Source organism: Poecilia formosa, unplaced genomic scaffold (genome assembly GCF_000485575.1).
Source record: "Poecilia formosa unplaced genomic scaffold, Poecilia_formosa-5.1.2 Scaffold140, whole genome shotgun sequence".
Taxonomy (NCBI): domain Eukaryota; kingdom Metazoa; phylum Chordata; class Actinopteri; order Cyprinodontiformes; family Poeciliidae; genus Poecilia; species Poecilia formosa.
The window spans coordinates 1,158,541-1,185,554 of NW_006800079.1; the positions used below are offsets into that span (position 1 = coordinate 1,158,541).

The following is a 27,014-nucleotide window of genomic DNA, read 5'->3' on the forward strand; positions in this document are numbered from 1 at the left end:
ACACACACACACACACACACACACACACCCCCACACCCACACACACACACACACACACACATACACACACACACACACATACAAGGCACAAAGATATGCTTAGACTGCCATAAACACATGGTCTCAAAGATAAACACAGTTGCATCTGCTATTTTTAAATGCACAAACTAATGAATGCTGCTTAATTAAGTTCTGGGTTGCAGGATGCCCTGTGTCTCTGAGGGGCTTTTTTGTTCGTATCCATGAGAGACGCAAGGCTCTTTGGAGCTGGATCCTACATTTAGACACAAGGGGAAGTCATGCAGTTACTCTGTGCTGCAAAAGAGAAACTAACTATAGAAAATCTATTTAACAATATCCAGAGTGCAGCTGTAATGTTTGCCTGTACCTTGTGTCACATGTCAAATATTCCCATGTTAGCTTTGTTAGAGCAAAGATTGAAGTGCTCCTTCTACCACTTGGCAAGCATTTACCTACAAAGCTTTGATTTTACATTGCCATGTGGCCTTTGAGTTGGTCTAGTTCCGTTCTTAAAAAAGATTATGCCAATACAAAAACACCTAGTTCTACAGCTTTATAACTTCTCTTTAGATCACTTGACTTAACCATAGAAACTGAGCTGGATGCAATGTATCTTATTACCGTAATTTCTGGACTATATGGCGTTACTTATTCATACGCTCTGAGCACTTTGATGCAGCTGTTATACGGCTCTTTTATAAATGGCTTTCAAAGACTGGACTGCTGCGAGATGAAATTGACAGCACAAGCTCAAGAGCGAGACAAAAGTGACATTATGAGCAACAGTGAAAGAGACTGAACAAGTGTGTTATCGGAAGGCATGGTCAAAACCTGTACCTGATATACTTGCACGATACACATGGCAGAAAGAAACGGACCAGGCACACAAATTTGCCGCGTGACTGTGATTGTCATGGCATTTATGTCAGTCCATGTTGATAATTATTGATTAGTTTTACATATCTGAAATACTGCCAAACTGGTAACGTGACCTTTCCTTTTTTATCCACAGTTTTCACTCCTCGCCGTTGTTTCATTTTAAGCAGTTACGTGGCACGTTGGTGAAACTTTAAACTGCTGCTGTGCAAGTTACTCAACAAGTTGTTGCTAGGTAACCAAAGAGTGAGTTGCCCATTGAAACCAACCTTGCTTATCTGGTTGTGAGTGGTCAAAGAGCTAAAGTCTTTCCTTTGCCTACAACCCCCAAAATGCTGTGCGGTTCTGGTTCGCAGTTCAGTAAAATTGAACAAGTGTGGCCCATTTGCCATAGTTTACAGACTGTTGAGCATGCCTGAATATAAGCTGCATTTGTAAGCTTCAGGTGTCCACATTGTGCAGACCTAGGGGTTTTCCTTGAGTTTTTAAAAAAATATTTTATTATACGTATTTGACATTTTGCTAGTTTTATGTCATCCCTTTAAGAGTTTTAATACAATTTTCTTTGGTTTTTCTTTGTTGAGTTTTAAATTTTTCTATGATTTCAGCTGCTGAATTCATAAATGGCTGGTGCTAACGGAGTAGTTTGTGCTAATGCTTGCTATGCCTTTTTCCTCTGACACCACTGAGCTCAATCAATACAAATATTTGACTTGATGTTTTACATGAATTTTGTAATAAAATAGTATTGAATAAATAGTTGAACAAAATATTATGATTATTTGAAAAATTAAATGAGCCTCTTTAGTCTTCATGTGTATCATCTCATGCTGAAAGAAGGAAACATAGACATATGAGCACTATCTATGAAAGTTGTTTGCAGCATTTTTTCCCTTATTTTTCTGCTTCGCCATTATCAACTTATTTGTTGCCTTAATAGACAATTCTGACAGCCTAAATCAATAGCTAAGCTAACTAAATAGAAACCTTTTCAGTTCCATTACCATCTCTGGTACTGAGCTGTACAGTGCAGAAAATACAAAGGTTATTACAAAAGTAGTTGCCAACTCCCATTTATGTCATTTTCCCTCTAACTTTTCTTTTTACACATATCCTTTCACGCACACATAGTCTAATCTAATAAGAACTATCCCAGCTGTGAGTAATGTAAAAGTGATGTAATGGTTTTTGTGGTCACCAGGGAAACGATCCTTGAAATTGCACAAAAAAAAAAGTCCAAAATGAAGGCGGGAATGCGGTCATAAATACTAGAACAGCAAAGCAGGAGTTAAATAAATGTGTGGTTTTTGTGTGGTGTGCGTTGTGTTTCCACGCACACTGTGGCCCCCTTTGTGTTTGCGAGCGAGTATTTTTTGCGCCTTCAAACGTACAGTAATGGCTAATCATTATTTTAACCACACCACATGCGCCGCAAAGAACTCATTACGCATAAATCAAAACGGCCTTTTTCATACAGGGAAACAGATTTACTTCAAATTGGTTTATTGAAATGGCGTTTTCACTATATTTCTTTGTGAGTAAAGCACTGTATTGACGGTGATTTGGAAGGCGAGAGGTGAACAGGTAAATAGGTTCCACTGGTTGCACAAAACAAACAAGATTTAAAAAGCATTTTGTTCTTTAAGAGCAGCTATACATCTTTGGTGATTTGTGCTTTAATAGATTTAGTCATCAACTGTGATAAAAGGTCTTATTGTGGTTATACTTAAACCCGGATCTAGTAATTTTATGTGTGCTCCAGGCTGTTAATTTTCAATTCTGTTGCTTACATTTCTCCATGACTTTTTCAGTTAAGGGTTCTTCAGGAAATTTGAATGACAAAATACTCATTCAAATGAAACATTTATAATATAGTAATGTGCTCTCAATTAATAAGCTGCTAATTCCTGCAATGAGTACTATTTGTTTTTGTATTGTATATTTTCTCACTGACATTTAGTCTTGTGCAAACTTTTTATCTTTACATCTGTGCACTTAGAGAGCCATAAAAAAGAGAAATACATTGATAAGAATAGTAATGAGAGAGTGAAATGCATTGGTGCAAAGAGAGTGGTTTGGTGATGCATATCCTCCTTTTTCATTTCTCCTCAGTGTTTCGGTCTTTCATAGAGAGGATCGGTAAAGTGGCAGCTGGATAAAGAGAACACCTGCTCTCTTCATCTGTCTTTGCCTCGCTCTGTCCTGCTCTCTGTGCATACAGCTCCTTTTTCTCCCTCCTATTCATCCATTGCGCTTCGTGTCTCTTTTCTCAAGTCTCACCCGTTTTGTTGCTCCCTCTCTCAACCCCACTTCAGTATTTGCATTGATGCAGCCTGTCAAACATCTTTCACAAAAAAAATATAAAGGAAGAAAAAGGAAATGCAGATGGATCTCAATTGCTTTTGTGTATGTGTGTGTTTGTGTGTAGTAGGTGGAGATCAGAGGCGCAGCAGCAGGAAGAGATAAAGGGAGGGGTGCATGTCATTTTCCTGCTCATAATAATTCTTTTTATTAGCCTTGTCTAATTAATTCAGCGCCTCCTTCTCCCTCACTCACTGTTTCATTTCTAAAGCTTCTCTGATTCCTACCTCCTTTTTTTCCAGTTATTATTTTAAATTGACACTGTGATTTAAGGATGTGTTGCCAGTACTTAGGGCTCTGCCTAATACAGGAACATCTCCTGTCACTAAAGTGATGAAAATAGACCACGACAACAAGGTGCCAATGAGTAGTGACCATCCATCCGTCCAATGCCCAAACCATTTCAGTAACAAAGAGCAGCTCCCACAAGACTGAGTCAAGATACCCTATGGAGGGAGCTCATCTTAGCTGCTAGTATCTGGAATCTTGCTTTTTTTTTTGCTGTTCTGTATGAAAATAATAACTATTACCCAAGTGTGATGATTGGAATGTCTTATTCCAAGCAAACATTGAGTTGAATTATGAATTTAATGAATCAGAAAAGAGGAGTTTGGTGAAACAAAGCTCTGTCCATGTTCTAGCTCATTTACCACATATTTTGACATATTTATGATGCAGACATCACTAAAATAAACTTGAAATGTGGTTTCAGTTTACACTTTCTCAATTATCACTCAAATCCTCAAGCTTGGGCTGACACAGAGTCAATCTGCGTAAGAGTTGTGACAGGAATGACAGGTACTTGGCCTTTTTCAAGACATCTTAATATAACGATAAATAGCTTGTAATGTTAGCAATAGCAAGTTAAGATTCGCGTGAGTTTGACTCGGTGTATTATGGTTTGTTTTGGCTGAAGAAGCATACTTCTTCTGTACACTACTATTGGTATTACTTGACAAATGTTTTAGTTACAGTGTACTGGACAGATAATAGCATTTGGAATATTTAACACCACTGCAAGGTGGCTGATTATGTTTACAGTGGAATGAGTTTGGCATTTTTTTTAGGGTTTCATTGCTTCCATTTTTAACACCTTTATCATCTTCTCAAAATCAAGATTTTTACTGGCACTGGCATGCTTCAAAAGCAATGGCTATATTAGTAATTCATAAAATGTGTGTGTTATGGTTCAGTTGATGGTCCATAGTACTACTTCATTTCCTCTTAGCAGTGTTTGGAGTTTATTTTTGGGCCCTGGGGTAATTGAAGAATTAATATAGTTGCTTGTACTGCTTGGATAGTGAAAGTGTTATTGTTGTCACAGACTACTTACCGGTTTTGTGTCGGCCTAAAAAAAATTGTCCTACTTGCAGAATCAGAGTGTAAAATAACGTCTGTCCTGCTTTACGGTCATGTCTGTAGCTGTTTGGATTCATGTAAATTTACTGAGCTGTGATGAGGCAATTTCAGCTTTGTGTGCCTATTTATGAGTCTGTGTGTGAGAAAGAGAGAGAGGAAACATGTTGGCATGCTTTGCATGTCTCCACTGTTACCACCCACAATCATCAGTAACCCTCTCTGGAGTTTATCAGCATCTGTAGTGCTATCAGTTGATGGGGATTTAGGGATGGATGGATGGGCTGGAGCGGGAGAGGCAGACATGAAATGAACTGTTAGCATGACAGAGAATGAATGAAAGATTGCAAAACAAAGTTTAGACAAACTTGCTAAAAAGGCACACACCGACACACACACACACACACGCATTCGCACAATCTGGGAGCAGAGAGAAGGTCACGAGAGGATTAATGGCTGTGCTCTGATAGATAAACAAATCAAACAAACAAAGACTTTAGCACGCGTACACATTAAAAGGCAGGATGTAAAGCAGAGACACACTTGAATAATCCAAACCACACATAGAGACATTAAGAGATTCAAAGTAAGGAAGAAACCCACAGAGAAGAAAGGCACAAAACATATTCTTCAAACATACATCCACTGTGGTCTATGCCTTTATTAGGCTTGAACTGAGTAGAGCGCTCCCTTCTCTGAGGCTTGCATCCACAGACAAGGATTAAGTACTCCATAAAAGCATATTTTCAATATGGTATTAGCATTCATTGGAAATCTAAAGTCATTCGAGTGCAACAACTTGCAAACTTTTCCTCAAGAGACACAAGCTTTCAGAGATTAGATCGGAGCTAGCACACATGTGATCTCTGTGTAGCTTTCATTCGTTTTAATTCAGTTTATCTAGACGTCATTTCAAGACACTTCACAAAAAAAGTCAACTCAATTCAATCATGCATGCATTCTAATTGATCCTAGTGATCAAACAGTGCATTAAGTTCAGTTTATTACTCAACGTGTAGAAGATTACTATCTCGAAGAATAGGTGAGAGAAGTGGTTCATCCGAACCGGAAGTGGATACTGTTGTTGAGGATAATGAGAGAAGGCAGTGGCCTCGCTCACCATCCTCACAATCACCATCACCAAGAATGTGGTAAGAACATCTTACCACATTCCACCTGTGGGCAGGAGAATGATCTTGTTCTTCTGTCCACTGTCATGCCCACTGTTTGAGTGGGTTAAGCTACTGGTGATTCTAACCGTACTGTTCTGATTTATTATAGTTTCACTAATGTTTCTTCAAAAGAAAGTAGTTTTTTTTATTCAAAACGTTTTTTTGAATTTTTATGTTTATTATGTTTTTCTACCATAATAGCTTTATATATGCAGTGTGTGCAAACCTGGTGAAAAACTACAGGAAACGATTGACCTCTGTCAAAGGATACTGTACCAAATGTTAACATTGATTTTCACAGGTGTTCAAATACTTATTAGCAGCAGTAACACACAAGCTATTAAAATTGTGATTTCTGGATTTTTATATATTTTTTATTAGATTGTCTCTCACAGTGACCATGAACCTTAGATGAAAATTTCAGGCCCCCTCCCCTATGATTACTAAGTGGGAGAACTTGCAAAGTCGCAGGGTGTTCAAATACGTAATGCCAAATACTTATTTACCAGATATGAATATGAATATTTAATCTGGTAAGCATTGTACATTCATCAATAGTCAAGACAGTTCTCTGTGGTTTATTACTTGTGCATTCATAATGTGCCTTATCGCTAAAATGAATGTTATGAAAATGATAGCAGTTAAATGTTTATGTCTTAATGAATGCCTGAAGACAAACCAGTAGGTGATTTGAATTAATAAACTGCATAAAAGCAGTGATGGACTGAGAGGGGACTCATAGATCCAATGAGGGAAGATTAATTTTAGTTGTTAGAAACCTAAAACTCAGCTTGGATTTAGAAAAAAAAGGTGAATATATCTGCGTATGCACACAGTTTAAGCGTATGGTCATATTTTCACATTTGCAATTATCTTTTGTCCTCTTTTGCTTGGGTCCTTAATATTGGGGGAAAAAAATCTTAAAAGACCATTGCTTTTTACATTTGAAACTTCTGTGCTGTTCAAAAGGTAAAAAGCATTAGTCTAATAAAATGATTGTTGTACTTACTATAATAGTTTTTTTTTATCTGTTTTGTCTTTGTTTCTACCATCTACTTGTGTTTCTCTAGTCTGACCAGAACGGTGGAGATCCAGGGAGAGGACAATCCTCTGGGTATTCACGTTGTTCCCTACTGCTCTTCGCTCAGCGGACGGTGAGTTTTGTGTACATTCATACACACTGTTTTGAACTGAAAGAGCACACATCCCCATAAGATCTAATTCTGGCTATACCATGAAACACAAAATAGCTTTTGGAAGTACATAAACTCTGCAGACACAGTGGCAGCTACTAAATAAAGGAAAACAAAACAAAAAAAGCACTGTGTGCAGTTTATTTTTTGTTTTATTTTTATTTTTAAACTTCCTAAAGGAAACCATGATGGTTTTGAATGATTGTTCTCATGACTCTTGTAGACCCTGTTGCTGTCCTTCTTATAATCTTCATTCTTAACACATTCTTGTTTATTCCTTCCTTTCCTCATCACGTCGTTCCAGTTTCCTTTCGTCATTTTACAATCACTTTTCTTGTACCCTGATTTTTTTATTCTTGTGTAGTTGAATTGTATTTCAAGTTTAGTATCACCTCCTTTTTGAAGATATCTTTGTTTATTACTATTTTCTTTTTACCACATGTTACTTTTGCTCAGATAATGTTTGGAACATATGCCTTTGTTCCTGGTTAAGCTTAGTGTTTGTTTCTTCGGCTACAGTTTTCAGTGTTGCTGCTACACAGTTTGGAACAGTCTGTTCTGTTTATTCCCTTGTTTCTTTTATGTCTTGCTTGTGTCCATTCTTGTATCATTTTGTATTTTGTCCTTCTATCGATCCTTTCTTGCTTCTCTCCTTATTTGTGACTTTTATTATGTTTTTTCCTAATTTTGTCAAAGCCTAACTGTGTGTAAATATCACCCATAAATGTCTTGTAAAATTTAGAGTTTTACATTTTAAATTACCATAAAGAGCTCAGAACTGTTCTGGGGGTTTTTTGTTGAAAAATGTGTAGGAGCCCTGACCATAACCTTTTGTTAGTTAATAGATAACATTTCCTATTAATTGCAACCTCTAAAAAGTCTTAGTGAAGCACTTTTGGAGTTCTTTTTGCCTACAGTTATCTCAGTCTTAGAGTTCCTATGACTAAATATCATTTTCTATCAAATCTTTATTAATGCTATGCTTTAAAGAAAAATGTGAGCTTTTTCATATTTATGCATCTCTTGCTGGCACAGGTCTCTTGGTCTGTATATCCGTGGTGTGGAGGAAGAGAGCCGCTCAAGAAAGGAGGGCTTGTTTCAGGAGGATGAATGCATAGTGAAAATCAACAACACTGACCTCATGGACAAGACATTTAGCCAGTGAGTGCAGCTGTTTATCTCTTTTCTCAGAGGCTAACATTTTGTTTGGTTTAAAAACTTTGCATATTTTTATTTTTCTAAGAAAGGACTTACATAAATGCCGGAAACTGAAACTTTACTTGTTTATAAAAGGAGAATTTTCAGGAATGCAAATTTTGTTCACATTACGTCACAGTTAGTCACTTCCTTTTGTTATTAGTAAATTGAGTAATACGAATTTAGGATTCACAGATATTAATTCACATATATTCACTAGTTCAATAAATAAATGTGCATCTTAATAAATTACTCATAAGGTAAATTATTTCAGTCATTCATTAGATAAAAGTGACTCCATAGAGACTCATTCCACATGGTCACATGTTAGGCAAATATATATGTTAGACTAATAAAATAGGATTTTGAATGTAATTTGTCTGCCTGAGAAACACAAAAATCTATCAAACAGGAGAAGAAAAACAAATATTTTGTGTTGTTTAAATCCACCTGCACTGTATCTAAACTGTATTTGCACTTACAAACATAGAGCACTGCTAGTTTTGTTCAGACTTGTCAGGTGATATTTCAGCTGTAGCATTGTGCAGCAAAGTTTTGTGTGAATGCACACAGGGCCATTGTCCATGCCAGATTATTATCGAGGCTGCTTGATTAGAATATCGGTTTCACACAAATGTGGCTGCACGCCTTGTTCAATCAGACATAATAGTGATATCATCCGAGCACAATGCTCTCCATACTCATAACAAAACACACAGCTTTCATATCTAATTTCATTCTACTGTCAATACAATCTAAATCACTGCAAAAGCAATTGTTAATAATACATGCTCGTGCAGAGTGAGTGTTGTGTTCAAATGGTTTTTCCATGGACTGAGAAGAGAGTACCACAAATTAGTCACATGACTACGGTTCAGCTTCTAGTGTTTCGTTGATGATGTTGTTCGCGACCTTACAAATATGGCTTCCACGTTTGAGAGACAAAAAGGTTAATGTTCCATGATTTCAGACAAACATGTCTGACCTTGGAACTAAGATATTCCTTGAAATTAGCATGAACAAGAGATATTAGAAATGTACTAAGATTATTAAGCGTCTCAAAATATTCTCATTCTCACCTCCTAATTTTAACACTTAAATCTCAGAGGCCTTGCAGAGTTTTTGTTTGTTTACTTATTTATTTATTCACAAATTTTTGACTTTATAATGTCCAAGAATATTCTGACTTTAATATAGTTTATGCATTTAATCATGGGAAATCCACTTTGTTTCTTGCACATTTATACAGTTTTGAAATCAGAAAAAAATATATATTTTTCTTGTAAATAGAAAATTACTATTAGTTTTTTTGGAAGATGTTAGCTCTTTGGTGGCAAATCGTTCTTTGCGTTAGAACAGAACTCTGTCACAGGGTAATGTTTAAGTTGATACACTGTATGGATTGTCCATAATGATGTCTTAACACAGATTATATTTACAAGGCAAAGCATTGCCTTAATACACTTGATTTTTCATTATGCTAAAGTAACTGTACTCTTAATGTAAAATGACATCATAGTTTACATTAGATTAATTGTCAATTTTCCAAAGTTTTACTGTTTCACTTTTTTCCATCAAATTCATGGAGGAATTTTTCATTTCTGACTTTTAAACAAAGTCAACTCTAATCATCATAAACTATTCGGAAAACAACAGGAGTGTAATCAAATGAAATTTTAATTAACTGGATTTACTCCATTGCTTATCTGAGGTGAATGATGCTGATTACCAATTGCTCCTGACACCGTAGTGCCTGTAACTTGCTTAGCATGATCTGATCTAAATTAATTCCCTGCAAAATGATCTTTCTCATTCTTTATGAGTTTCTAATGGCTGTGTGTCCAGGTGTTGTGGCTCTATGCTTCCTGAACTGTCTGGTTTTGAGCTCGGAGAAGGTGATAAAAAGAAAAACGCTGCAAATAGCCATTACTAATTCAACTGGAGGAAAAGGAAAGCTTTTACACACACAATGATGATGTTTCAGAAGAATAGTAAGGGATCAGTGTCTAAAACTATCGTTTTCTTTGATATTCTGTCTTGTAGTTGTTAGAAATCAAACTTCTTAAAGTTTTAAGTACTAAGGATCTGGGATATACTTTAAATTAATCATGTGTAATCAGATTTATTAACTATATCTCTATTTTTCTCCTAATTGAGTTATGCCCTCCCACAGTATAATTAATTAATCTGAAACTGATAAGTACTCTTTGGATGTTATTATGAATGATGAAATTATCATTGCATCTGCTAACTGCATTTGCTTTCTTTAAAAAACCTCGTTCACCAAACTGAACAATTTTTTTTTTATTTTGCTTTATCTTTTTCCTCTTTTTCCTTGCAGATCTCAGGACATTTTTCGTCAGGCGATGCGGTCCCCGCTTGTTCGTTTGGAAGTCGTGTCCTCGTCAAACAGAGAGCGATATGAGAAAAGTCTGATCAGTCAGCTGTGTGTCAACAGTACGGCTCCGAACAGCAGCCCTCGTGTCACCAAGGCCAAAGATCCACCGCCACCAGTCAAAGCCAAACCTGTGTTTAAACCTCCTGAGAATTCAGCTCCACGTCTTGTAGAAGAAACTCCTATTCTTGAAGCGGTTAGTGTGAGTTGTGCTTCAGTTATACTAAAAACACTCAAATATGCTGTAAAAATGACTCAACAACATTAAACGGATATGACACTATAGTTTTAACATCCAGTAAATTACAATATTTCGCTTACCAACAACCAGACAGCACAGAAATCAAACAACATGCATTCATACCAAGATAAAACACCTTCATCAGGTCTGTTTCCACCCACCATCATGTAATGTTCATGATCTAAGTTTTAGTACATCTCTCTAAGCTCTGTATTTTTTTATTATACTTTATTTGTTTTTCATTCTTTTCCTGTGGCTTTAAAAAGCAATAAGTTCCACTTTATTTTTACCTTATGTCCACCTTCTTCCTAGAGCTAAAAACCTTATAAAACCCGAACACATGTAGCCATGTCGTCAACGTCACTATGGTTACTTGGCTGACATTTGAAAAACAACTGGCTTAGAGGGAACAGTTTCTTAGCAACAGCTTATTATCTTAGTTTATTAAAAATAAGTTTTGTTGGTCATGCAGGAACTCTGTACAGTTCTATAAACAGTTTGAAGAGATACACATTTTCTTTTGGTTTTTTTACTTATTTTAACCATCATATTTGATATATTTATTAAATTACTTTGTCATAAACTGTCTGGAAAAGTCCAGAAGTTTATTCTGTTTCCAGTAAGGGAGGAGAAAAGACAGAATCCATTCCTTCCATTCATCTAGCCGGTTTTCACAGGTTCCATATTTAAAGTCTGACCACAGCAGAAATATCTCCTATTAAATCATACGGATTTTTTAAATGTATGCTTTTAAAACGAGAAGAGAATGTTAAGTTGTTAAATGTTGGATGTTTTACCCTTTAAAAAATGATTATGATCCAGAACATCCAGGGTGTTTTGTGCAGATAAACAAAAAAGTCTTTCTTGGCACTTCCGGTTCCTGGCAGACCTACATCTCATGATTAAAGGAGAGTTTTTGAAGAATAGCTTCTAACTCTGGGTGTTCGCACATCCTTACAAAGGCTTAAAAAGTCTTAAATTTGTGCATTTGAAGAATTAGGTCCTTAAAATGTTTTAAATTTATTAGGAAATATGTAAGTTGACCTTATATATCACAAGTCTAAATTTTGTTGTGGCAGAACNTCTTTGCCTCGCTCTGTCCTGCTCTCTGTGCATACAGCTCCTTTTTCTCCCTCCTATTCATCCATTGCGCTTCGTGTCTCTTTTCTCAAGTCTCACCCGTTTTGTTGCTCCCTCTCTCAACCCCACTTCACTATTTGCATTGATGCAGCCTGTCAAACATCTTTCACAAAAAAAATATAAAGGAAGAAAAAGGAAATGCAGATGGATCTCAATTGCTTTTGTGTATGTGTGTGTTTGTGTGTAGTAGGTGGAGATCAGAGGCGCAGCAGCAGGAAGAGATAAAGGGAGGGGTGCATGTCATTTTCCTGCTCATAATAATTCTTTTTATTAGCCTTGTCTAATTAATTCAGCGCCTCCTTCTCCCTCACTCACTGTTTCATTTCTAAAGCTTCTCTGATTCCTACCTCCTTTTTTTCCAGTTATTATTTTAAATTGACACTGTGATTTAAGGATGTGTTGCCAGTACTTAGGGCTCTGCCTAATACAGGAACATCTCCTGTCACTAAAGTGATGAAAATAGACCACAACAACAAGGTGCCAATGAGTAGTGACCATCCATCCGTCCAATGCCCAAACCATTTCAGTAACAAAGAGCAGCTCCCACAAGACTGAGTCAAGATACCCTATGGAGGGAGCTCATCTTAGCTGCTAGTATCTGGAATCTTGCTTTTTTTTTTTTTTTTTACTGTTCTGTATGACAATAATAACTATTACCCAAGTGTGATGATTGGAATGTCTTATTCCAAGCAAACGTTGAGTTGTACCATGGATTTAATGAATCAGAAAAGAGGAGTTTGGTGAAACAAAGCTCTGTCCATGTTCTAGCTCATTTACCACATATTTTGACATATTTATGATGCAGACATCACTAAAATAAACTTGAAATGTGGTTTCAGTTTACACTTTCTCAATTATCACTCAAATCCTCAAGCTTGGGCTGACACAGAGTCAATCTGCATAAGAGTTGTGACAGGAATGACAGGTACTTGGCCTTTTTCAAGACATCTTAATATAACGATAAATAGCTTGTAATGTTAGCAATAGCAAGTTAAGATTCGCGTGAGTTTGACTCGGTGTATTATGGTTTGTTTTGGCTGAAGAAGCATACTACTTCTGTACACTACTATTGGTATTACTTGACAAATGTTTTAGTTACAGTGTACTGGACAGATACTTGCATTTGGAATATTTAACACCACTACAAGGTGGCTGATTATGTTCATAGTGGAATGAGTTTGGCGTTTTTTTTAGGGTTTCATTGCTTCCATTTTTAACAGCTTTATCATCTTCTCAAAATCAAGATTTTTACTGGCTCTGACATGCTTCAAAAGCAATGGCTATATTAGTAATTCATAAAATGTGTGTGTTATGGTTCAGTTGATGGTCCATAGTACTACTTCATTTCCTCTTAGCAGTGTTTGGAGTTTATTTTTGGGCCCTGGGGTAATTGAAGAATTAATAATAGTTGCTTGTACTGCTTGGATAGTGAAAGTGTTATTGTTGTCACAGACTACTTACCGGTTTTGTGTCGGCCTAAAAAAAATTGTCCTACTTGCAGAATCAGAGTGTAAAATAACGTCTGTCCTGCTTTACGGTCATGTCTGTAGCTGTTTGGATTCATGTAAATTTACTGAGCTGTGATGAGGCAATTTCAGCTTTGTGTGCCTATTTATGAGTCTGTGTGTGAGAAAGAGAGAGAGGAAACATGTTGGCATGCTTTGCATGTCTCCACTGTTACCACCCACAATCATCAGTAACCCTCTCTGGAGTTTATCAGCATCTGTAGTGCTATCAGTTGATGGGGATTTAGGGATGGATGGATGGGCTGGAGCGGGAGAGGCAGACATGAAATGAACTGTTAGCATGACAGAGAATGAATGAAAGATTGCAAAACAAAGTTTAGACAAACTTGCTAAAAAGGCACACACCGACACACACACACACACACGCATTCGCACAATCTGGGAGCAGAGAGAAGGTCACGAGAGGATTAATGGCTGTGCTCTGATAGATAAACAAATCAAACAAACAAAGACTTTAGCACGCGTACACATTAAAAGGCAGGATGTAAAGCAGAGACACACTTGAATAATCCAAACCACACATAGAGACATTAAGAGATTCAAAGTAAGGAAGAAACCCACAGAGAAGAAAGGCACAAAACATATTCTTCAAACATACATCCACTGTGGTCTATGCCTTTATTAGGCTTGAACTGAGTAGAGCGCTCCCTTCTCTGAGGCTTGCATCCACAGACAAGGATTAAGTACTCCATAAAAGCATATTTTCAATATGGTATTAGCATTCATTGGAAATCTAAAGTCATTCGAGTGCAACAACTTGCAAACTTTTCCTCAAGAGACACAAGCTTTCAGAGATTAGATCGGAGCTAGCACACATGTGATCTCTGTGTAGCTTTCATTCGTTTTAATTCAGTTTATCTAGACGTCATTTCAAGACACTTCACAAAAAAAGTCAACTCAATTCAATCATGCATGCATTCTAATTGATCCTAGTGATCAAACAGTGCATTAAGTTCAGTTTATTACTCAACGTGTAGAAGATTACTATCTCGAAGAATAGGTGAGAGAAGTGGTTCATCCGAACCGGAAGTGGATACTGTTGTTGAGGATAATGAGAGAAGGCAGTGGCCTCGCTCACCATCCTCACAATCACCATCACCAAGAATGTGGTAAGAACATCTTACCACATTCCACCTGTGGGCAGGAGAATGATCTTGTTCTTCTGTCCACTGTCATGCCCACTGTTTGAGTGGGTTAAGCTACTGGTGATTCTAACCGTACTGTTCTGATTTATTATAGTTTCACTAATGTTTCTTCAAAAGAAAGTAGTTTTTTTTATTCAAAACGTTTTTTTGAATTTTTATGTTTATTATGTTTTTCTACCATAATAGCTTTATATATGCAGTGTGTGCAAACCTGGTGAAAAACTACAGGAAACGATTGACCTCTGTCAAAGGATACTGTACCAAATGTTAACATTGATTTTCACAGGTGTTCAAATACTTATTAGCAGCAGTAACACACAAGCTATTAAAATTGTGATTTCTGGATTTTTATATATTTTTTATTAGATTGTCTCTCACAGTGACCATGAACCTTAGATGAAAATTTCAGGCCCCCTCCCCTATGATTACTAAGTGGGAGAACTTGCAAAGTCGCAGGGTGTTCAAATACGTAATGCCAAATACTTATTTACCAGATATGAATATGAATATTTAATCTGGTAAGCATTGTACATTCATCAATAGTCAAGACAGTTCTCTGTGGTTTATTACTTGTGCATTCATAATGTGCCTTATCGCTAAAATGAATGTTATGAAAATGATAGCAGTTAAATGTTTATGTCTTAATGAATGCCTGAAGACAAACCAGTAGGTGATTTGAATTAATAAACTGCATAAAAGCAGTGCTGTACTGAGAGGGGACCCATAGGTCCAATGAGGGAAGATTAATTTTAGTTGTTAGAAACTTAAAACTCAGCTTGGATTTAGAAAAAAAAAAGGTGAATATATCTGCGTATGCACACAGTTTAAGCGTATGGTCATATTTTCACATTTGCAATTATCTTTTGTCCTCTTTTGCTTGGGTCCTTAATATTGGGGGAAAAAAATCTTAAAAGACCATTGCTTTTTACATTTGAAACTTCTGTGCTGTTCAAAAGGTAAAAAGCATTAGTCTAATAAAATGATTGTTGTACTTACTATAATAGTTTTTTTTTATCTGTTTTGTCTTTGTTTCTACCATCTACTTGTGTTTCTCTAGTCTGACCAGAACGGTGGAGATCCAGGGAGAGGACAATCCTCTGGGTATTCACGTTGTTCCCTACTGCTCTTCGCTCAGCGGACGGTGAGTTTTGTGTACATTCATCCACACTGTTTTGAACTGAAAAAGCACACATCCCCATAAGATCTAATTCTGGCTATACCATGAAACACAACATAGCTTTTGGAAGTACATAAACTCTGCAGACACAGTGGCAGCTACTAAATAAAGGAAAACAAAACAAAAAAAGCACTGTGTGCAGTTTATTTTTTGTTTTATTTTTATTTTTAAACTTCCTAAAGGAAACCATGATGGTTTTGAATGATTGTTCTCATGACTCTTGTAGACCCTGTTGCTGTCCTTCTTATAATCTTCATTCTTAACACATTCTTGTTTATTCCTTCCTTTCCTCATCACGTCGTTCCAGTTTCCTTTCGTCATTTTACAATCACTTTTCTTGTACCCTGATTTTTTTATTCTTGTGTAGTTGAATTGTATTTCAAGTTTAGTATCACCTCCTTTTTGAAGATATCTTTGTTTATTACTATTTTCTTTTTACCACATGTTACTTTTGCTCAGATAATGTTTGGAACATATGCCTTTGTTCCTGGTTAAGCTTAGTGTTTGTTTCTTCGGCTACAGTTTTCAGTGTTGCTGCTACACAGTTTGGAACAGTCTGTTCTGTTTATTCCCTTGTTTCTTTTATGTCTTGCTTGTGTCCATTCTTGTATCATTTTGTATTTTGTCCTTCTATCGATCCTTTCTTGCTTCTCTCCTTATTTGTGACTTTTATTATGTTTTTTCCTAATTTTGTCAAAGCCTAACTGTGTGTAAATATCACCCATAAATGTCTTGTAAAATTTAGAGTTTTACATTTTAAATTACCATAAAGAGCTCAGAACTGTTCTGGGGGTTTTTTGTTGAAAAATGTGTAGGAGCCCTGACCATAACCTTTTGTTAGTTAATAGATAACATTTCCTATTAATTGCAACCTCTAAAAAGTCTTAGTGAAGCACTTTTGGAGTTCTTTTTGCCTACAGTTATCTCAGTCTTAGAGTTCCTATGACTAAATATCATTTTCTATCAAATCTTTATTAATGCTATGCTTTAAAGAAAAATGTGAGCTTTTTCATATTTATGCATCTCTTGCTGGCACAGGTCTCTTGGTCTGTATATCCGTGGTGTGGAGGAAGAGAGCCGCTCAAGAAAGGAGGGCTTGTTTCAGGAGGATGAATGCATAGTGAAAATCAACAACACTGACCTCATGGACAAGACATTTAGCCAGTGAGTGCAGCTGTTTATCTCTTTTCTCAGAGGCTAACATTTTGTTTGGTTTAAAAACTTTGCATATTTTTATTTTTCTAAGAAAGGACTTACATAAATGCCGGAAACTGAAACTTTACTTGTTTATAAAAGGAGAATTTTCAGGAATGCAAATTTTGTTCACATTACGTCACAGTTAGTCACTTCCTTTTGTTATTAGTAAATTGAGTAATACGAATTTAGGATTCACAGATATTAATTCAGTTATTCACTAGTTCAATAAATAAATGTGCATCTTAATAAATTACTCATAAGGTAAATTATTTCAGTCATTCAATAGATAAAAGTGACTCCATAAGTCATAGAGACTCATTCCACATGGTCACATGTTAGGCAAATATATATGTTAGACTAATAAAATAGGATTTTGAATGTAATTTGTCTGCCTGAGAAACACAAAAATCTATCAAACAGGAGAAGAAAAACAAATATTTTGTGTTGTTTAAATCCACCTGCACTGTATCTAAACTGTATTTGCACTTACAAACATAGAGCACTGCTAGTTTTGTTCAGACTTGTCAGGTGATATTTCAGCTGTAGCATTGTGCAGCAAAGTTTTGTGTGAATGCACACAGGGCCATTGTCCATGCCAGATTATTATCGAGGCTGCTTGATTAGAATATCGGTTTCACACAAATGTGGCTGCACGCCTTGTTCAATCAGACATAATAGTGATATCATCCGAGCACAATGCTCTCCATACTCATAACAAAACACACAGCTTTCATATCTAATTTCATTCTACTGTCAATACAATCTAAATCACTGCAAAAGCAATTGTTAATAATACATGCTCGTGCAGAGTGAGTGTTGTGTTCAAATGGTTTTTCCATGGACTGAGAAGAGAGTACCACAAATTAGTCACATGACTACGGTTCAGCTTCTAGTGTTTCGTTGATGATGTTGTTCGCGACCTTACAAATATGGCTTCCACGTTTGAGAGACAAAAAGGTTAATGTTCCATGATTTCAGACAAACATGTCTGACCTTGGAACTAAGATATTCCTTGAAATTAGCATGAACAAGAGATATTAGAAATGTACTAAGATTATTAAGCGTCTCAAAATATTCTCATTCTCACCTCCTAATTTTAACACTTAAATCTCAGAGGCCTTGCAGAGTTTTTGTTTGTTTACTTATTTATTTATTCACAAATTTTTGACTTTATAATGTCCAAGAATATTCTGACTTTAATATAGTTTATGCATTTAATCATGGGAAATTCACTTTGCTTCTTGCACATTTATACAGTTTCGAAATCAGAATATATATATTTTTTTTTCTTGTAAACAGAAAATTACTATTAGTTTTTTTGGAAGATGTTAGCGCTTTGGTGGAAAATCATTCTTTGCGTTAGAATAGAACTCTGTCACAGGGTAATGTTTAAGTTGATACACTGTATGGATTGTCCATAATGATGTCTTAACACAGATTATATTTACAAGGCAAAGCATTGCCTTAAGACACTTGATTTTTCATTATGCTAAAGTAACTGTACTCTTAATGTAAAATGACATCATAGTTTACATTAGATTAATTGTCAATTTTCCAAAGTTTTACTGTTTCACTTTTTTCCATCAAATTCATGGAGGAATTTTTCATTTCTGACTTTTAAACAAAGTCAACTCTAATCATCATAAACTATTCGGAAAACAACAGGAGTGTAATCAAATGAAATTTTAATTAACTGGATTTACTCCATTGCTTATCTGAGGTGAATGATGCTGATTACCAATTGCTCCTGACACCGTAGTGCCTGTAACTTGCTTAGCATGATCTGATCTAAATTAATTCCCTGCAAAATGATCTTTCTCATTCTTTATGAGTTTCTAATGGCTGTGTGTCCAGGTGTTGTGGCTCTATGCTTCCTGAACTGTCTGGTTTTGAGCTCGGAGAAGGTGATAAAAAGAAAAACGCTGCAAATAGCCATTACTAATTCAACTGGAGGAAAAGGAAAGCTTTTACACACACAATGATGATGTTTCAGAAGAATAGTAAGGGATCAGTGTCTAAAACTATCGTTTTCTTTGATATTCTGTCTTGTAGTTGTTAGAAATCAAACTTCTTAAAGTTTTAAGTACTAAGGATCTGGGATATACTTTAAATTAATCATGTGTAATCAGATTTATTAACTATATCTCTATTTTTCTCCTAATTGAGTTATGCCCTCCCACAGTATAATTAATTAATCTGAAACTGATAAGTACTCTTTGGATGTTATTATGAATGATGAAATTATCATTGCATCTGCTAACTGCATTTGCTTTCTTTAAAAAACCTCGTTCACCAAACTGAACAATTTTTTTTTTATTTTGCTTTATCTTTTTCCTCTTTTTCCTTGCAGATCTCAGGACATTTTTCGTCAGGCGATGCGGTCCCCGCTTGTTCGTTTGGAAGTCGTGTCCTCGTCAAACAGAGAGCGATATGAGAAAAGTCTGATCAGTCAGCTGTGTGTCAACAGTACGGCTCCGAACAGCAGCCCTCGTGTCACCAAGGCCAAAGATCCACCGCCACCAGTCAAAGCCAAACCTGTGTTTAAACCTCCTGAGAATTCAGCTCCACGTCTTGTAGAAGAAACTCCTATTCTTGAAGCGGTTAGTGTGAGTTGTGCTTCAGTTATACTAAAAACACTCAAATATGCTGTAAAAATGACTCAACAGCATTAAACGGATATGACAATATAGTTTTAACATCCAGTAAATTACAATATTTCGCTTACCAACAACCAGACAGCACAGAAATCAAACAACATGCATTCATACCAAGATAAAACACCTTCATCAGGTCTGTTTCCAGCCACCATCATGTAATGTTCATGATCTAAGTTTTAGTACATCTCTCTAAGCTCTGTATTTTTTATTATACTTTATTTGTTTTTCATTCTTTTCCTGTGGCTTTAAAAAGCAATAAGTTCCACTTTATTTTTACCTTATGTCCACCTTCTTCCTAGAGCTAAAAAGCTTATAAAACCCAAACACATGTAACCATGTCGTCAACGTCACTATGGTTACTTGGCTGACATTTGAAAAACAACTGGCTTAGAGGGAACAGTTTCTTAGCAACAGCTTATTATCTTAGTTTATTAAAAATAAGTTTTGTTGGTCATGCAGGAACTCTGTACAGTTCTATAAACAGTTTGAAGAGATACACATTTTCTTTTGGTTTTTTTACTTATTTTAACCATCATATTTGATATATTTATTAAATTACTTTGTCATAAACTGTCTGGAAAAGTCCAGAAGTTTATTCTGTTTCCAGTAAGGGAGGAGAAAAGACAGAATCCATTCCTTCCATTCATCTAGCCGGTTTTCACAGGTTCCATATTTAAAGTCTGACCACAGCAGAAATATCTCCTATTAAATCATACGGATTTCTTAAATTTATGCTCTTAAAACGAGAAGAGAATGTTAAGTTGTTAAATGTTGGATGTTTTACCCTTTAAAAAATGATTATGATCCAGAACATCCAGGGTGTTGTGTGCAGATAAACAAAAAAGTCTTTCTTGGCACTTCCGGTTCCAGGCAGACCTACAGCTCCTGATTAAAGGAGAGTTTTTGAAGAATAGCTTCTAACTCTGGGTGTTCGCACATCCTTACAAAGGCTTAAAAAGTCTTAAATTTGTGCATTTGAAGAATTAGGTCCTTAAAATGTTTTAAATTTATTAGGAAATATGTAAGTTGACCTTATATATCACAAGTCTAAATTTTGTTGTGGCAGAACAATTTATTCTTGTATGTTCTATGTAGTTTAGTTTTCTCATGGGACTTTTCTGTAAGGCAAAAGTTTGAGCTGCATGCAGATATCATCATCATCATCATCATCATCATCATCATCATCATCATCATCATTACTTTTTGTGGTTGAGGCGATTGCTAAGTAGCTACTAACAAACCCTCACTATCTAGCTAGCTAGCTTTTTTTGCATTTATCATTGGTAAATGTAAGTTATTGGCTGGACGACATTCGCCTTTTCCAACTCGACTGCTACATAAAAAATGCAATATTGTTTTGTACATTTTGGTCGTGACACAGGTCTTATATTTTATTCATAATGGTTTGAAAAAGGTCTTAAAAATCTTAAGTTTGAGTTGACAAAACCTGCAGAAACCTTTTTTCATTTTTAATACATTTCTTACATTAAAGCGTTACTGTTATATGCATTTTGTTTGAAACTCTCCTAAAAGCTGCATGTTCTTAATGTAGAGTCCAAAGGAGAGAGGTGACAGCCCTCTCCACAGGAAAAGTCCGGCGCTCTCCAGCTTGGTGTCCAATAAAAGAGGAGGGCGGAGGCTGCGGATCGACTTAAAGAAAGGTTGGAAGCATCTTTGTTCATTTTTTGAATATGTACAAAACATTACAGCATGAAGCTTAATGTTAAAACATTTGTTTTATATATTCACGGGAGTGGGTGAAAGTATAAACTTATCTAAATTCACTGCGTTAAGATCCTGCAGTGATACTAAATTGTTATAGGCCGTTTTCAGTTAAACATTCAGCATTTAATGTTGCTCTTTGGTTTGTGGGATTTGCCTTTTTCATTTTAGTTAAATTTATTTAAAACTGTAAATCTTTAATTTGTTTCTTGGCGTGGTGTTTGCCTTACCAGTTCATATGGATTTGTTCCTGTTTCTGTAAACCTATCAGGCAAAGTCGCTTTCCTCTCTCCATCTTCCACATTCCTTCTCTTCAGGGTCTATTAAGTCTTTATTGATCTGTTCATTTCTGCTGATATGAATTCATAGCGGCCCAAACTGCTGACTTGGCTCTGCTAAAGAGACCAGACTTAATGAGGTCTATAAACCACACAGCCAGTCCCTGTGTCTGCGTGCAATGTTTTTTTTTCTGTTCTCACAGCCATGTGTGTGAGACCTTTCATACACATTTATATGTGGACATATTTTCTCTGATTAAGCTTTTCGTCTTTATCTTCTTCTTTTCCAGAACATTGCCTCTATGTTTCCAATGTGTATCATTGATTTCACTTGGACTCTTGTCTTCTTCTCATCCTTTGTGACCTGTACCTGAACCCTCTTTTTATTTCTTTCATCCACCTCCTTCCTTTTCTCCGTCTATCTGTTCATCTATTTGTCCTTCCTTCCTGGCTTCCTCCTTCCTTCCTTCTAGTTCTTTCTTCATGCTGTCCTTTCTGACCTTCTCCTGAACCCCCTTAATGCTTGCAGATGTGTTGCTGCACCTGCATCTAAAGGATTTAAAGCAAGTCTTCCAATACTTAAAGTTAGCACACACATAGTACATTATATGGAGTCAGGAGCTGAGTCAACGACACTGCACCTAAGCTCTCAGAATAAAGTACCTGTGTGTGGGACATTGAAATCAGATTTTCACCTTAAAATCCTCTTGAAATATATTCAGACCTTTGGAGAAAAGCTCAGATTTCTGCATGTCTCTGTGGATGTGATTGTAGGTTCAGAAGGTCTTGGATTTACTGTCGTAACCAGGGATTCCTCAATACACGGCCCGGGTCCTATTCTAGTCAAAAACATTCTGCCACGAGGAGCTGCTGTCAAAGATGGTCGGCTTCAGTCTGGAGACCGCATACTGGAGGTACAGCGAAGCTTACCCAAACAGTTTTTGTTATACCTCTACAAATCTGCTGGAGACAAGTTTCTTATATGTGTGTGTGCATAGGTAAACGGTGTGGATATCACCGGGGTGGGCCAGGAGGAGCTGGTGTGTATGCTCCGCAGCACTCGTCAGGGAGAGACTGTGTCCCTGGTGGTTTTGCGGCAGGATGAGATGTTCCTGCCCAGAGAAATGGTAAGAACCAGTCCCAGTGTTAAAATGGCAGCAAGCAGAACTAGATTTTCTGTTGGCTTGAAGAATCACCAGTTGATTGAAAGGCTCTAGTGTCTTATTCACTCCAGTAATTTTGTTTAATTTTAATTTTCGAAGAAATTTGGCTTGATTCTGCAGTAATGTACCACTGCTTTATCCCGCTATGGACAAATCTCTTTGTAAGGGTTAGGACATTTCTTCAGATCCGATTTCTTTCTGCAAATGTTTTCACTTTATGCTAAATTTTGTTCTAATATTCTCAAAAAACATCTTTTTTTTCCCACTGGTTTTATTTTCCTCGCTTTTCTGACTTTTCATATCAGAAACAGTTCTTGCACTAACAGCTTTTTTACATCTTTAATTTCTCACCCTTTGGTAAAAAACAAACAAAAAAAAACCAAAGATGTAGCCTTGTGCTCCTTTTATTTTAATTCACCAATTATAAAATTACATTTCTATGTTAGTGATAGTTTTCTCTTTATCTGTCTTTCCCTCACAATGGTATCATTATATTATGTGGGAAGCCAAATAATAAATCCAAAGTCCAAAGAAAATACATAAAGGTTAAAATCTGATTTGTGTCATCGAGTTAAATAAGTATTTGATTCCCTCCAGATGAGCCAGAATTCATGCTCCAACAGATTGGCCATGTGGCACACTGATCAATCAGTTAATCAATTATTTCATCTCGTTATGGAAATAAAGCACATCTGTCCATAAAATCAATTTCTTTCCATTAAAAACCCCCTGGTACCACGTGAACGATCAAAGAGACTTCAGATGATCTCAAGGACAAGATTGGGCTTTTGAACAAGGCTGGAATGGACTCCGAAACCACGAGAAAGAAGTTTGGAGAGGTGACTGATATTTGTATAAATATTTGGAGAAATTGAAGAAATATGAATTTACCATCAATCACTCCCAGCTTCAGATCCAATATCCTCATGGGAATCTGCTAAAGAAGAAGCATGTTGTTAAGAAAATAAATTTAAAATAAGCTAGTTTTAAAACTTAACATGTCTTGGTTCAAATAGCCTAATTGTAGTTTTAAAATCAGTAACGTATTCTGGCTTTTTGACCTTTATTTTACCTGTAGTTACAGCAGATGGTTTGCTAGGATCGTTTGAACTGCCTTTTGTCTGTGTGGGAAAACAATACAGGAGAAGTTGTAGCTTTTCACACTCATCTGTGAAAAGCCGTAAACACAGCAGGAGTTCCTGACCTCAGAGAAAGGGTCAGAGACAGCTCCTGGTTGGATGAGCAAAGATACGCCTTATTTGAATAAATTAAAGATAAGAATACGCCTTCACTATAAAACTTTCTAAACAGAAGTAAAAAAATTAGATTTGCTTTTGCAATTCTCCAAAGACATCTTTGCACGTCTTTGCTTTTCTTTCTTTCTTTCCTTCTTATTCTTTCCATTTATGTCAGGTAAATGAATGTATGCCTCTGTTTTTCTGTTGTTCTGTTGTAATTTTATGTGTTGTCTTCTATTTGATTAAACGCTGTAATTCTGTGACGTCAACACGCATTGTTTTTCTCTGTGCCAACGTGACCGGGACGAGACGACCCGGGATCATAAAGGAAGAGAGAAACAGCCAAACTTTTTCCAAAATTAACTAATTCAGAACAATCTTCCTTAACAATGTAAAGACCTTCCTGGAGTCAGTGAACATCTGAATCACTCACTAAAGGTTTTGGAGAAAGTTCTGCGGTTAGATGACACTATAATTGAGGTCTTTAAACTCGTCCTACCATGTTTACAAAGAGAACATAGAGAAGCGAGATCTTCTACTGGTAACACATGCAAATGGAAACATTATGTTTTGAGGCTGCCATATTTTAATGTCAGGTTAAAAAAGAACGACAACAAAAAGAAGTCACCTCTTATTTCAGATTTGCAATTTGTTAGAGGTTTTTCCAACTTCAAACTGGGAAATTCCATTTCTGTCTTAAATGTGAACATCTTACTAATTCTTCAAACAAATATAGAAAGCCAGTAAAACCTAACAATTTTAGTTTGGCTTTGTGACATCACATGGTGACCTCAAAAAGCCTTAGTCTTATTGTGGGATTGGGTGGAAATCTCTGTCAAAGATGGCTACATTTGGAAACTTGACTATTTACAGTTGTGATGCGTGTCATGACATGTTTCCCGTGGGATCAGATTTTTATTTCACTCAATGACACTTGCTTTTCTGGATTTTTTATTTATTTTTTGTTTGTTTTAGCTGTTGATAGTCTTTCTTCACTTTAAAATAAAAGTGAAAATCATTTATTTCTTTGCTCAGGAGCAAAAATAAAAATAAATAAAAGATCAATAAAGGGTTCCCTTCCCTGGACGCTTTTTTTAAAAAATGAAACTGGATGACTTTACCATCACAAAAAAAAAAAAAAAAATGCTAATTGTCACAGATTTCCACAACTTTCCACTGTAATTTTTTTTGTTCTGCTCCCCCACACTTGCAGAATATGATATTCAATAAAAAATTGTTTTATTTTTCAAAACTTTTAGGGGCACATTTTGATTAGGAGAATTAAATTTGCTCCTCTCTTTACCCGTCTGTGGTTTATGTTTCCTCTTCCTCAATGTGTCTTATTCTGTTTTTACGTTGCTCTCTATGCCTCTTCCCTTTGTGCCTCTTTCCGCTCCTGTCGACTGATGTTTCCTCAGCGGCTGCCAGGCGACCAAACACAGACATGTGCATGTGACTCTGAGCCCCATAGGAAACTCTGTGTCTGCAGACAGGAAAAGCAGTGAAGTGTTAGGGTGCGAGCATGTGTTAACATTTAGGATAATTTGTTAATGTATCCAGGATTTGATCGCGTGTGCATGTCTGAACTCTCGGATAGTTTGCTGCCTGTGAAGGCCAACGATGCATTTTTTGGGTGTATACACAAAACGTCAGATTTTTTTCAACTCTGATTCTTCATTTCAGTTCACCAAATACTATAAAACTAATTGGCAAGCAATGCTGGAGTGCTGCAAGCCTTAGCTGTTGTTTTTGTATAGACCACCATGTCTTGTATTTACTCTTTGTTTATAGTAGACATATTTTCCTGGAATGTCAGAGTGTTGCCTTTCTCAGAAAACTTTACAGCTCACTCTGCCTCATGGGTAAAGCATTGTTCTAAGTTCCTGTTGTCTGTTTCTGAAGTTTCTGTTGAAGGATATTTGCATAAGTTTGCTGTGGTTCCTGACATGAACATTCAGTAGACTAAAAAATAAAAAAATAAATAAATAATATAATAACCTGGTTGGATTAGGTTAGTTTGTACAATCTTAAACAAATTCTTTTTGAAACACAAACTGTATTTGCATCCACATCGGCCGTCAGTCACAGAGAAACCTGAGATAAAATCCACCTGTCCCAGGACAAACACATTTTTTACACATACACAATCTATTTTTCATAAATACAAAATGGAAGATGTAGCAGAAATTAGTCAGAGATTCTGCCATAAGTCTGATAATGATACCAGATTTACATTCTGCATTTGATAACAATTTCACGCTTTCTTTATTTGTCTGATCCAAAAGATATAGTTGCAAGACAAAACCTTGTGTAATGAAACCAAACTGGAACATTTTGAACACATAGATGTACATTTGGCATTCAAAACAACACATTATCAAAAGAAGAACATACTCAGGGAGACAAGGTGGTGGCAGCATCATAGTGCAGGTCTTCTTTCCTCTCGAGTAAATAAAGTTTAAATTAGTTGCAGATACCAGTCAATTTTGACCCAAAGCTTTAAAGTATCAGTTAGAGAGCTGGAGATGAAGAGCAATTTTAGCCTCACCTGGAGAAAATTATATTTTATGAAAGCCCTGAACTAAATTTGGCAGAAAATCCATGGGCTCATATGAAGAACTTTCCTCAAATCTGGATAATTTGGAAAACAGTGGGTGAAGGCTGATAAGTCAGCATATGGCAAGCTGAAAAGATGTTTCAGCAATATAAATACTTAAAGGTCTGCAGTTACACAATCAACATTTTTTCTCAACAAGCTCAGAGGTTTTGCTGTTAACTTATACAGCCTGTATTTAAAAATTAAAATATCTCCTTTGGTACCTATTACTATAATTATTGAGCTATGTGTACATTTTAGTGGTGATAATTTAGAGGCTTTATTGAAGCTGTTTTGTGTGTTTTTGTGTCTTCATTAACTCTTATAACATTTGTAACATTGCTGATTATTACAAACAGAATG

The 27,014-nt window shown here is 36.1% G+C and overlaps 1 protein-coding gene across 1 annotated transcript in view; it reads left to right on the forward strand.

Moving 5' to 3' along the window:
* LOC103145332 (partitioning defective 3 homolog B-like) overlaps window positions 1-27,014 on the forward strand; it is a 219,865-nt gene that overhangs the window by 54,959 nt on the left and 137,892 nt on the right. Inside the window, exons 6-11 of the mRNA XM_016676721.1 lie at window positions 6,857-6,940; window positions 8,015-8,140; window positions 10,518-10,773; window positions 21,207-21,315; window positions 22,429-22,568; window positions 22,653-22,781. Of these exons, the coding sequence (XP_016532207.1) occupies window positions 6,857-6,940; window positions 8,015-8,140; window positions 10,518-10,773; window positions 21,207-21,315; window positions 22,429-22,568; window positions 22,653-22,781 (844 nt within the window). The remainder of the gene's footprint in view (window positions 1-6,856; window positions 6,941-8,014; window positions 8,141-10,517; window positions 10,774-21,206; window positions 21,316-22,428; window positions 22,569-22,652; window positions 22,782-27,014) is intronic.